The sequence below is a fragment of the Lactuca serriola genome, chromosome 9 (genome assembly GCF_051521515.1).
Source record: "Lactuca serriola cultivar US96UC23 chromosome 9, Lser_US96UC23_V15, whole genome shotgun sequence".
Lineage (NCBI taxonomy): Eukaryota > Viridiplantae > Streptophyta > Magnoliopsida > Asterales > Asteraceae > Lactuca > Lactuca serriola.
In genome coordinates, this window is record NC_136416.1 from 65,302,554 (window position 1) to 65,315,113 (window position 12,560).

The window sequence follows — 12,560 nt, forward strand, 5'->3', positions numbered from 1 at the left end:
AACCTCCTCTTTAACAACTGCAAGCTCATCGTCAATTTGAAAAGAACAAAAAATTCATTTGCTAAAAAATAGTTAAAATCGACATACCAAGGAATTAGGGAAAACTCTAAACGTTTTTTCAGTGTGTTGTTTTATCTTAGAAGTGCAGATATAAATCGGGAGAAAGCAATCATAAAGAATCCCATTGTCTGCTATCAAGATAGATGAAACTGAAGCCAAAGACATCTTCTTCTTAGAGAAAATTAGGGCAATAACATTATTTGACCGATTTGTGTATTAGGTTACTGGTATAAGTGAGGGACGAACCACGTATCATGATTGTCTTACGTAAGATGTCACGTGAGCAAAACCTAAAGAAAATCGATCATAAGGACTGGATGTGTACAAAAACAATAATGACTTATTTTGCAGCAAAAGACATTAATGATTAAATGCGTACAAACCGGAAACTTAACCTAGAATAGTCAACCATAACTTTGGAATAACCGAATAACATGTTATAAGAACTAAATGTGTACAAAACAAACAGTTAAAAACTTATTTTACAAAATTAAAAAAAAAAGACTAAATATATACAAAATAAAAATTATATTTACCCTTTTACATAATTTTTTTTTTTTTGAGAAAACATATATCAAATGCATATGGCATTTTGTAAGTTTTGTAAAAATTGGTAAGATAATTGGCATTTTGTATGGGTCCTCACTCCTTAGTGGTCCCCCTCCGCTACTATAGAAAACAAGAAGGGTATGGCCCAATTTGTTGATAGACTCTGCCACTCGCCTACGCATGTTATCTGAATCCGGATAATGATTCAGATTTCAGAAAACAATTTGTTCTTGATGAACAATTTCATTCATCTTCCCCATTAAAGCCTCTGAAAAACCCTAGTCCTGACTGAATTCATCAACAATGGCTGCATTTTATGCGTCTCCAACTCCAACCTTACAAATAACAAACAACCATGTACCCCAATCATGCCCCTTGTCTTCTTCATCATCACTCTCTTTTTCATCAAACAAATCCAGTTTCTTCAACTCATCTTCACAATGTTTCAAGATCTTCGTTCATTCTCTGCCCAAAAACAGCATCACAAAACAAACCCCTTCTCTAATTCGAATGTCTTGGGACGGCCCTCTCTCCTCCGTGAAGTTGATCCTCCAAGGCAAAAATCTTGAGGTAATGTTTGGGTTTATCATCTGTTCATACTGATTTCTTAAAATCTGAAACAATTTGATGGTTTGTGTATGAAACAGTTGTCGGAATCTGTGAAGACTCACGTCGAGGATAAGGTGGGAAAGGCCATTCAAAAGCACAGCCATCTTGTTCGCGAAGTAGATGTTAGGGTTTCTGTTCGGGGTGGAGAATTTGGAAAAGGCCCAAAAGTTCGTCGAACAGAGGTCTGCATCTTACGACCACAAATTCAACTTAAATCGTTGAATTCGAGTCGTTTTCTGATGAATTTGCTTGTGTTACACAGGTTACATTGTTTACCAAGAAGCATGGCGTCATCCGGGCAGAAGAAGAAGCAGAAACTACATACGCAAGCATCGATACAGTTTCTTCAGTCATACAACGGAAGCTAAGGAAGATTAAGGAGAAAGATTCAGATCATGGTAGACACATGAAGGGATTCGATAGGCTCAAGGTAAGAGACCCACAGATACTCATCGATCAGGATTCCCTTGCGGTTACTCAAGAAGAAGAAGAGGAAGAAGTAGAAGATGCAAGTGAAACCGATGAGGTTAGGGTTTATGATTGCATGAACTTGTTGTTATCAGTTTACATCGCAATTGAATTACATTCATATCTCTATATGTGAAGCTAAATTCGAAATTTTTTGCTCAGATTGTTCGCACAAAATATTTCGAAATGCCCCCTTTGACTGTATCAGAAGCAATTGAGCAACTAGAGAATGTTGATCATGACTTTTATGGCTTCCGAAATGAAGAAACTGGTAAGATTTTGTGGCCTTTTTTTATTACTCTTTGTTTGAGATTGTATTGATTTGGATGCTTTGGTTTTAGGTGAGATTAATATCTTGTACAAAAGAAAATCTGGAGGGTATGGGATCATAGTTCCAAAAGAAAATGGCGAAACTGAGGAATTAGAGGATGTGGATGCAGAAATTCTCAGGCAACTCTAGTTTGCAGAAAAAGGTGGGAGAATGAAGAAGATGATGAATCATATGTAGATGTTTGAGCTGGGTGTTCTAGTTTTCAATATAGGGTAACGTTTGAGGATATACATGTCCAGAATCCAGATGTGTGTAGTTTCTTTGAAACGATGTGTAATCTAATCTCCACAAAGTAAATACAGGTTATTTTTGTTCTTCCTTGCATTGACATGTGCTCAATAGCTTGTTAATTGACATGGTATTTGGTGAGATATTTAGGCTAGAGGGAGTAATGGTGAGTTAACATCATGTCACATAAACGTTTTTGAGATTTTTTGAAGTCAATTAAGCAAGTCACTCTGTAAAAAAAGTTGGGGAGTGGTGGTGATAACATTTAAATTGGTTTGATTTTGGAAAAAAAAAATCACTTGCCCTCTTTCCCTTTCTCTCTTCTGGCTAGCATCTCAATGACCTTTCTTGGCAAGAAGCCACGAGGAGGTGTATAGCTAGCCTTAGCGCCAAAGTGCATCCCTTAGCAATTAGCACACCCCACTCCCGATAACCTTATGGGATTCGTCTTTTCATCAAAGTTATATGTATGTCGGGAAAAGCCGAGTGATGTGTATCTTAGAATTGTGTCAAACCATTATTGAAATTGAAATGAATCATAAGAACAAACCCTAGTTTTAAGGTAATAAAAACAAACCTCAAAAGAGGCCATAGTCAACTCTTTCGGTTTTGATTGTAGAGAAATAAGATTAAATTAACCATCATGTTAATTGGCGGCTCGGGTAAAGCATCGGTACCCTATATGGGAGGTTTCAAGTTCAAACATTAGGGTTTTCAATTAAGGGATTGTGAGGAGATAGATGCATGATGTTAAAAGGAGGGGATATTTAGTATCCTCACCAAAAACGAGTCCTCTTCCTCAAACCTTAGAGTGGTGGGAAGCCAATTTTGAATACAATAGAGAGCTAGAGGGCACATGGATCGTCCTCTTCCTCAAACCTTAGAGTGGTGGGAAGCCAATTTTGAATACAATAGAGAGCTAGAGGGCACATGGATCGGGTAAGAGACGTCAAAATTATGTCCAAAAACATGGTTCGGTTTGAGCAGTCTCGGTGCATGAGTACTCAAACTTAGACCAGCACATTTGCGGTTTCGGGTTGGTCTCGTGCGGTTTTGGACCGATCTTTTTTCAATCCAGTCTTTTTTTCAGAACAATCTCTTTCGGTTCGATCTTTTTTGGGATCAGTCTCGGTCTTTTTCGGTCCGGTCTCACGGTCTTTTTGTATGCCTTTATCAGTTCGGTTTTCGGGTTTTTCGGTTGGTTTTTCCGGCTCAGCTTCTGTATTTGCTGGTTTTTTTAGTTTCGGTTTCGAGTTTTTCCCTTAACAAATGTATGATTAACGCCAAAATGATATATTAAACTTTATTAAAAATGATACACTGAAGTTTAATAAAAGAAAAATGAAGTTAGATAATGTGATTAAAAAATTATGTAATTATCACAAAAATGATATATTTATAAACTTGGGCTTCCGTTTTTTTTTTTTTTTTTGAGATTGGTCTCAGACCGGTCTCGGGTCAGTCTCAGACCGGTCTTGTGTCGGTTTCAAAATAGTCCGGTTTTTTTCGGACCAGTCTTGGACAGTCTTGAACCAGTCTTTTTCGGTCCGCTTTTTTTAGGACCGGTGTTTTTTCGGTCCAGTCTCGTTTTAGATCGATCCGGCCTCGGTCTTTTTTTGGGTTCATTCCGAGACTGACTCTTTTGTGCAGGTTGGACTAACACCATCAATAAGATAAAAAGACCAAAAAAAAAAAAATGAAAAAACCTAAATTTCTAGTCTAGTCAAATGACTAAAAATATGAATACTGGTTCGTGATCAGACCACCTAAAAATAATTTGATCCATTACAGATTGCTCGTTCGGACTGGCCCATTTTAATAAAGTCATAGCTTGGCTCAAGACTGGTCCATTCTAAAAGCCCTTTAAGTCGGTTCCTTTTGTGTGCGTTATAAAGAGCAATCTTGTAAAGAAAAAGAACATAGTTATTTAATAAAATGATCATATTGAAAGGCTTAGTATGACTAGAAAACCATTTATTTTCTTTTATTGTAACACAACCACCAAATGCTTAAATCAGTGGCCGCTGAATCATGATGATATGTTTCTTAAGAGTTAGCTCGTTATGGCCTAACAAGGGGCATTTATTTTGTACTCTAAATTCCAGATTTGAAATGACGAATACTGAATCACTCTAAAAATAAATATTGAATATTCAAATGTGTTATTAAATCAAAGAATATTGAGCAGATAACAAATATATATATATATATATATATATATATATATATATATATATATATATATATATATATATATATATAAAATAACAATGTTATAAAGGCACATCACATAACTCTGAAAAATCAAAATACTAGTAACTATAGTCTTGAAATTAGCCGTCTTCATGAAATCAGATTTTATCCCAACCTAAAAGCTTTAGAGTGATGTCTTCATCGATGTCACCATCCCTTGCGCAAACTCTTGTATGAATGTACTCCTCAACAGATGGTAAAAATGGTACTTCAAAGGAAATGCAATTTTGTATCTTTTCAATATCGACCAAGTACTCTGTTAAACAGACGCATATTTCCATCAATTCAACGGTGAGTTTTGAGCTTCATCCTATTATTATGCTACGATTAAAGGCGAATTTTGAAGTTACCATAGAAGCTTGAAGAATTAGTACATCATGTGCCATAATGATTAGAATCGAAAATTATGGTTCCTTTTATTTCCACCAAGCCAAAATATCATGGTTTCAAAATTCATCGACACTAAAGCGAGCTAAAAGTTGGATGGCATATAATTTTTCACTTTGTTATTGGAGGTGGAAGTTTGTTGACGTTTCCTAACATCTTTGTAACACCCTGTTCTGAAAGTATTTATTTATGGATTTCAGAGTCCAAGGCTTGGGGCGTTTGGTCTTTTATGGGTTCTGAGTTTTTATTCGAGAGGTTTTGGGTCGGGATGTGTCACTAGAAGCCTAGGGCTTCTTGCCACCTTTTCATGGATATAAAGATCGCCGAAAAGGCAAAAACGGACTTAGAATGAAGGAGTTATAGCACTTGAAGTTATTAACATTAATGGTCCCTTAATGGAAAAGTTGGCGAGGAGGACCATACATGCAAAGTGGAAGGCGCGTGGGTACGCCCAACGTAAGCTGGGTTACTCCCCGTGTATTAAGGGAAATGGTCGCGGGTGCCTTAGGCATACGCCTAGCGTTCAGGAAGTACGCCTAGCGTACGTCCAGAGTCCAGAAACCCTAAATCTAGGGTGTGCCACTATATAAGAAACATTATACCCTAAAGATTCAGCCTACATTTCACCCTAAAGAGCTGCTACGAAGCCCTAAACCCTCTTGAGTGTTGTTGGAGCTTGTGAGGCCATTTTGGAGTGCATTTTAGTGTTCTTGGAGAGGAGTGATCATCTTGGAGTCTCATTGATCAAGGAAGAGCTTTTGGATCCAAGTTCTCCAGCTCATTTACAAACCCCAGTAGGTATAAAGCTTCCATCTTTCCTCATAGAAGTTTAGATCTAGGTTTATGGAGCTTTGGGCCTTTTAGGTCCAAAGAATGGACCTTTATGATGAAACATAATGTTTGAGCTTAGGGTTGCCACCCTCAGAGCTAAAAAGGTCCCATAAACAGTAAAGCCTCCATCTTGAACGTCTTAATGGGTTCATGCATGAGATTTAGCCCTCTTTATGGAAGTGGAATATCATTTTGGATGTTTGGGCTTGTTTGGGTCAAGTGAAGTCACCAAGTCAGTGACTTTACAGTTTAAGACGTGGAAAAGGACCAGGATCTGTAATTGTTGCTTCTGAAGTGGAGTATTAAGCACTTAATGAGAAAATGGTTTAACAGGGGGGTTACGCTGAGCGTACGTGCAGGTACGCCCAACGTACTCACCACTTACCTAGTACGCTTAGCGTACCTGGGTGTACGCCCCACATACTCTGTCAGTTTGGGCTTCGAGTTATTGGGCCTCGGATTGGGCATGGCTTGGACTTTGGGCCTTAGTGGGCCAATAGAAGTCAGATGAAGTGGGCCAAGAAGATGTTTGGGCTTAGGGTGAGGCCCATTAGATGGATTGGGCCCGATTTAGCAAATTTGGCCATTAGTGGATCACTAGTGGGCTTGGGAAGCTTACATAGTTTTGGGCCTTAGATATGGACCAAGTTGGACTAGGGGTAGAATGGTCATTTTACCCTAAGAAGGATTATCGTATTAGACTAAATGGTGTTTGGTATTGGTAGTTCGGGAAGTCGAAGGGTCAGCAATTTGGGAATTTGCCAGTCAGCAGCCAGAGGAGTATCAGCAGGGTTCAGCAGTGCGAGGTGAGTCCCCTCACTGTGTGAATGGGTCTAAGGCCGCAATGCCGACCCATGTAGTTTATGGGTAGGAAGACCCGATGGTTAGCCCTAGGGACTCGATGCTAGTATGTTATTTCGGACCAAGGTCCGATGCCAGGTGGGTGCTTGAGGAAGGTTTGTATGTTAGTTATACTTGTTGTCTATGTAACGCCCCGATTCTCGAATACCAACTTATGGTTAGAAATTCTCATGAATTCAAGATCTACTCGACGAGTTGGTAGCCTGACTCGTCGAGTAGCAGCGGGTTTGGGCCACGTGTTTAAGTGACCAACTCGTCGAGTTGGAAGAATGACTCGACAAGTTAGAGCTGGAGGGTGAAACCCTAATTTCCGAGGTTTGGCACCTTATTTAAGGGGATCATTAGCCTCTCTTAGTTCATTTGCAGCCCCTTATGAGTCCAGAAACCCTAATTCGTGTGTGTGCTCCATATTAGTGTAAATTACAAGCTTGGAACGAAGACCTTGATGCAAGAAGCTTGAAGATCAAGAAGTTGGAGGCAAGAACGTTTGTGGGTCTGAAGTCTATCTGTAACACCCGAAAACAGAAATGTCAAGAAAGGAAAGGAAAAACCCAAAGTTAAAGAGGGTTGACTCGTCGTGTCTAGGGAGGAACTCGGCGAGTTGGAGCGGGATCCGGGTGTAAAGTAAGTGACCGACCCGGCGAGTCGGCAAGTGGACTCGGCGAGTCTAGTCTGGGTTGGGAAACCCTAATTTCGGGACTTGGTACCCTATTTAAGCATCTTATTCTCTTCCTTAGGCTCATTTGTGGCCCCTATAGTCCAGAACCAGAAACCCTAAGCCTCCATTGTTTCTCATTCAAGCTTTCTTGCCATTTTGGGTGATTTGAAGGAAGAAGGAAGAAGGCACCCATTAGGGATTCAAGGATTTGCAGTAGACCCAGAGTTTGTGGAATTTTCCAGAGCATTTGAAGGTAATGAGCCGCTACCTTCACTCTTTTGCATTTACATCAACCTTTATCTTGAGATTTGGGGCTTTTAGGGCAAGTTTAAGAACCATTTCGAGTTAGAAGCTCAGATCTAAAGTTGCTACTTCAGATCTAAGTGTATCTTGGCCTAGAGAATCATAAAGCATCAGTTTTTGGGTTGATTGTTAAGCCCCTTTGTCTTAAACCCTAGTTTATAGTGTTTTGAGCCTAGATCTCCTTAGCCACACGTAAAGTTTGCCACTTTACGTAAGGAATAGACTTTAGAAGAGTGGATATACAGTTTGGAGTCCATGCATGACTCAAAAGTCCTCTACATGTATGTAGATATGAATGGACTCGGCGAGTCCTTCGAGTGGACTCGAAGAGTAGCATGAAGATGAGGAAGAACTCGATGAGTGGGATGAACAACTCGTCGAGTCGGATGAAGTTGGGCATGAACTCGGCGAGTTGGAAGAACAACTCGACGAGTTGCCTAGGGCTCGGCGAGTCTATTTGTGGACTCGGCGAGTCAGGTCGCGAAACCCCAAACCCTTCGAGTTGAGACTCGAATCAGTGAGTTGGGTGGAGACTCAACGAGTTGGACAGGACAGGACTCGGTAATCGTTGGACTCGGCGAGTCATGGACTGACTCGGCGAGTCGAGTCGCGAATAGAAGGACCCTGAGCATATGAACTCGGTGAGTCAGTAGGTGGACTCGGCGAGTAGGGTTGACCTGGAAGGTTGACTTTGACCAGGACTTTGACGTTGGCCAGAGTTGATTTGGTTGTCTTTTGGGGGTCAGTTAGGCTAAGTGCTGCATTGATATTGATAGCTCGGGGAGCTAGTGAAGCAGGAGTTCAGTGAGTGGTCGAGCAGCAGCTAGTGGGATCATCAGCGAGTTCCGTCAGTACAGGTGAGTTTCCTTCCAGTAGGAACGGGTCTACGGCCACAATGCCGGCCCGAGTAGCTAGCAATAGTTTCCGGACTTCGGTCCGATGCAGTAGTTAGTATGTTTGATGCCTTCGTGGCTCAGACAGGATTTATGTGTTAAGTGTTCCGGGCTACGGCCCGATGCAGTATGCAGTATATGTTTGTTCATGCTAGTTGATACGTTCATGTTATGTTTTATTCAGTTTTCCGGACTTAGGTCCGATGCAGGGGACAAGGTCCCAGTCAGTTTCCGGACTTCGGTCCGATGCAGGGGACAAGGTCCCAGTCAGTTAGTCCGGACTTCGGTCCGATGCAGGGGACAAGGTCCCAGTCAGTTTCCGGACTTAGGTCTGATGCAGGGGACAAGGTCCCAGTCAGTTAGTCCGGACTTCGGTCCGATGCAGGGGACAAGGTCCCAGTCAGTTTCCGGGCTTCGGTCCGATGCAGGGGGCAAGGCCTCAGTTTGTCCGGACCACGGTCCGATGCAGTGGGCAAGGCCCAGTATGTGCTTTATATGTTATTGTATGGTATGTGGTAGATTGGGGGAGCTCACTAAGCTTCGTGCTTACGGTTTTCAGTTTTGGTTTCAGGTACTCAGTTTTCAAAAGTGGAGCTCGGGAAGATTGCAGTGCACACACCATAGTCAGTTAGCCTGGGAATGTTTGACTCTGATAATGATATTATGTTTTGAATTAATACTCGAGAAATTATGTTATGACTTATGATACAGTTTTTATAAATATGATTTTAGTAATGTTTTTAAAGGAATTTTTAGTTGTGATTTTTGGGTCGTTACAAGTTGGTATCAGAGACTTAGTTTGAGGGATTCGGGCGCACTCCCGAGTGTGTCTGAACTCAAACTAAGGAAGAGGTATAAAGTTTTCAAGAGAAAAACCATGGTTACAAAAGAATTTTGAGAAAGGAAAACAATTTTAGAAATAGTATAAAGAAAAGAGTTTTAGAAAAAGCGAAAAGAATTTTGAAAAGAGAAAAGGGTGTGGTGCATGCAATCAGCCGAGCTCAAGTAAGTACCCCAAAATACGCATACAAGTTTATGTTATGATTATCAGTTTCAGTTTCAGTAGAACAGCGCGCTAGAATAAGACTAAGGATCTAGGAAGATGCCTTATGTGCCTGCTTTATGTGTTTCAGATTGATAAGAATTTCATGCTAGTATTGAGTAGATAGTAGTAGGATAGCCTGTGTAGGTTATGCATGATAGTATGAGCTTAGCATTGTATGCTAGTACAGTTTCTTGTCATGAGAATAGTTTTGCCTGAGTATGTTTCCTTTATCCGAATGCTGCCTGCTTTGTGCTTTGTGGGACTCTGAGTGATGGGAGTTAGCCATTAGGTGAATACGTCACATCACATGTGATCAGGGTTGAATAATCTCAGAGTGTTGGATTTGGCCCTACTGCGCAACTCTCGTTTGAGTCTAACTGTTGCAGGGACGAGACTTTTACTCGAAGGATTATCCGAACCTCATTGCATGTGATGGTATTCAGGTGGTGGCTAATTGGCATTACAAGGAGGCCTTTAGCAGCTGAGGAATGGTTTGGGTGGAGTCAGAAGTTCCCTAGGGCAAGCCTAGGATGAGAGTAGCAGAGATCAGTAGTAGAGAAAAGAGGACTTGGTGGAGTTGAGGTAACTCTTGAGGAAAGTACGGATAGATGTGGAAGGTAGTATGGGCCCGTACTACTGAAAGCAGAGGATCCGTACTCGATTCAAGAGGGGCCAAGGAAAAACCAGGGAACTAGTAGAGTGTGTGAAAGATCCCTCAGCAGTAGTGTGTAAATTGATCAGGAATTTTTATATTTTCAGCATGGTAACATTGCGCGAGCTACCAGTTAGCAGTTCAGGTATCGGGGAGGGATCTGGCTCAGGCTCTGGAGCCGGGCAGCTTGGTGATCAGATGAGGGATTTCTTTTCCGCAGAGATCATGCACAACATCATTGATCAGACTCCTGTGATTTTCGGCTCGGTTAGAGAGGCCATCGTGGAGCGTATAGACAATCATCTTAAGGCTTTAAAGGTCGGGATGGTTTCAGGACAGATTGGGGCTCGTCTAGATCCCGATTCTTATGAAGTTCAAGGATCCATCGGGGAGGGAGATCCCATTTCTACTTTTTGCTATCAGGGGATAGGAGTGAGTGGGGCATCCTGTCTCCAAGAGGGACCTCTGCATGATTGGATAGTTGAGGAGGTTTCGTGAGCCATTCGCGAGGATCTGCCCGACATGGTCGTGAGGATCACTGATAGGTTGATCGCGAAGCTCCAGGATCAGACAGCTGTTATTCAATCGACGGGCGGTGTCGTCAAGGTAACGCAGGAGCGAGGGGCGGGCAGGGAATCAGAAAGGAAGTGGAAAACGGATGAGACTCAGGTAGCCACAGGTTCGGGTAAGAGGCCCAAGGGTTCGGATTTGAGGACGAGGGACTATCAGAGCCGCAGTCGATGCGGGAAGTGCGGAAGGACGCACATGGGTGTGTGCATGCATAGAAGTGGTGGCGATGCTAGATGTTTCAAGTGCGGCCAGATTGGTCATTTTAGCAGAGACTGTGTTGTTACCATCGCCCAGGGATTTGATCTGATATGTTTCCATTGCAGTCAGAGGGGCCACAAGAAGGCCCACTGTCCGAGTTTGTATACAGCAGGGCAGGTGCCAGCTCCTGCCCCTAGGACTTCGAGAGCCACCAACGGACATCAGGGCCGGGCAAGGGTGCCCACGGCTCGGAGTCGAGTTTTCTGATTGATTTCAGCAATGATTCGAGCAGCACTGAGTGATGGAGGTATGTATCTTTTACCTTCCTGTCAACTATTATTTGTGATATTATTGTTATGTTGCTGCATTGTTATTGATAAGATTAAGTGTTGGGGTATTATATTACCTGCTTGTGACTGAGTTTTATGCCATCTGCATACCTTGGAATTAGAATGGTGAATTGGAGGTCGTCCCCTCTAGATCAGGTTACTTCAGATACAGTAACTGTAGCATGTATGTGTAAGATGCAGTAGTGCCTTACTACTTGCGGAAGGCGTTAGTCGGGTAATGATCAGTTATATTTTCAGTAGTGATAACCCAGAGTTTTTAGTGGAGTAGCTAGCGGTCAGTAAGGAAGTGGGTTGGGGATGTGCACCCCAAACGCAGGTTCTCGGGATGTAGTCCCTAAAGCAAATGCAGTTAAGGATCGAAGGGTGCTCAATTAGATAGTAAGAATGGTGCAGATCTGGTAGGAGTTAGTTGGAGCGCCGACGGAGGTAAACATTGGCGGACAGCATATCGCCCTTTTAATGGAAGGAAGGTTGGGAATCCTTTCGACCAGTGAACAGTAAGGAGTTAGCCAAATCCAAGTGGGGGAGAACCCTCCAAGTATACAAGGGTAAGAGCATGCAGTTTTAGAATGAGTACACGACCTCTGAGAGGAAAGGATAGTAGTGCAGCAATTGATGGATTGAGGAGTTCAGAGTTGGGAGTTTGAGGAACTTCCCAACAATGAGTTCTTGTGATCGAAATGGTTAGTAACTGGTTGGGAATTCAGGGTTGGAGGACCGCCTGTAGGACCTTAGTGAGTCGGAATGAGGATCCTGAGAATGGTTAGCGAGAGATGCTTTCGTGTTAGTAGTCAGTGGCAGAGACGGCATGCAGGGTTGTGTGGGTTCTGGAGTTGGGGGTTTTGGAAACTTCCCAACGATAGTTTCATGTATCCGGATTAGTAGACAGTTGGTTTTGGAACCAAGCCGAAGAATTCATTGACGGACCGCTAAGTGTATCAAGGATATAAGATGTCGAGGTTGATGTAGCATTCGATGTCCGAGGCTGGTTTTGAGAAATCAGGATGAGGAATCACTAGCAGGACTAGGGATAGTCAGGATGTCCTCAGATAGTAGTAGAGTGTTGTAAGTCTGCGGGGGTAGCCGTAGCATTCACTAGTAGTTAGATAGTAGTAGAGTATTGTAAGTCTACGGGGGTAGCCGTAGCATTCACTAGCAGTTAGATAGTAGTAGAGTGTTGTAAGTCTGCAGGGGTAGCCGTAGCATTCACTAGCAGTTAGATAATAGTAGAGTGTTGTAAGTCTGCGGGGGTAGCCGTAGCATTCACTAGCAGCCAGATAGTATTAGAGAGTTGTAAGTCCGCGGGGGTAGCCG

General features: G+C 42.3%; 1 protein-coding gene across 1 annotated transcript; it reads left to right on the forward strand.

Annotated features, from left to right (window-relative positions):
- Positions 1-768: 768 nt before the first annotated feature.
- Positions 769-2,341, forward strand: LOC145072823 (30S ribosomal protein). Its single transcript, XM_079019297.1, has 5 exons — positions 769-1,179; positions 1,257-1,400; positions 1,481-1,744; positions 1,849-1,957; positions 2,028-2,341. Exons 1-5 carry the CDS (start codon positions 913-915, stop codon positions 2,144-2,146), a joined length of 903 nt encoding a protein of 300 aa, XP_078875423.1. The 5' UTR covers positions 769-912; the 3' UTR covers positions 2,147-2,341.
- The last annotated feature ends 10,219 nt before the right edge of the window (positions 2,342-12,560 follow it).

Coding starts and splice junctions, on each gene's coding strand:
- LOC145072823 (XM_079019297.1), top strand. CDS start 913: ATGGCTGCATTTTATGCGTCTCCAACTCCAACCTTACAAATAACAAAC. Junction 1,180..1,256: donor TCCAAGGCAAAAATCTTGAG/GTAATGTTTGGG, acceptor TGTATGAAACAG/TTGTCGGAATCTGTGAAGAC. Junction 1,401..1,480: donor CAAAAGTTCGTCGAACAGAG/GTCTGCATCTTA, acceptor TGTGTTACACAG/GTTACATTGTTTACCAAGAA.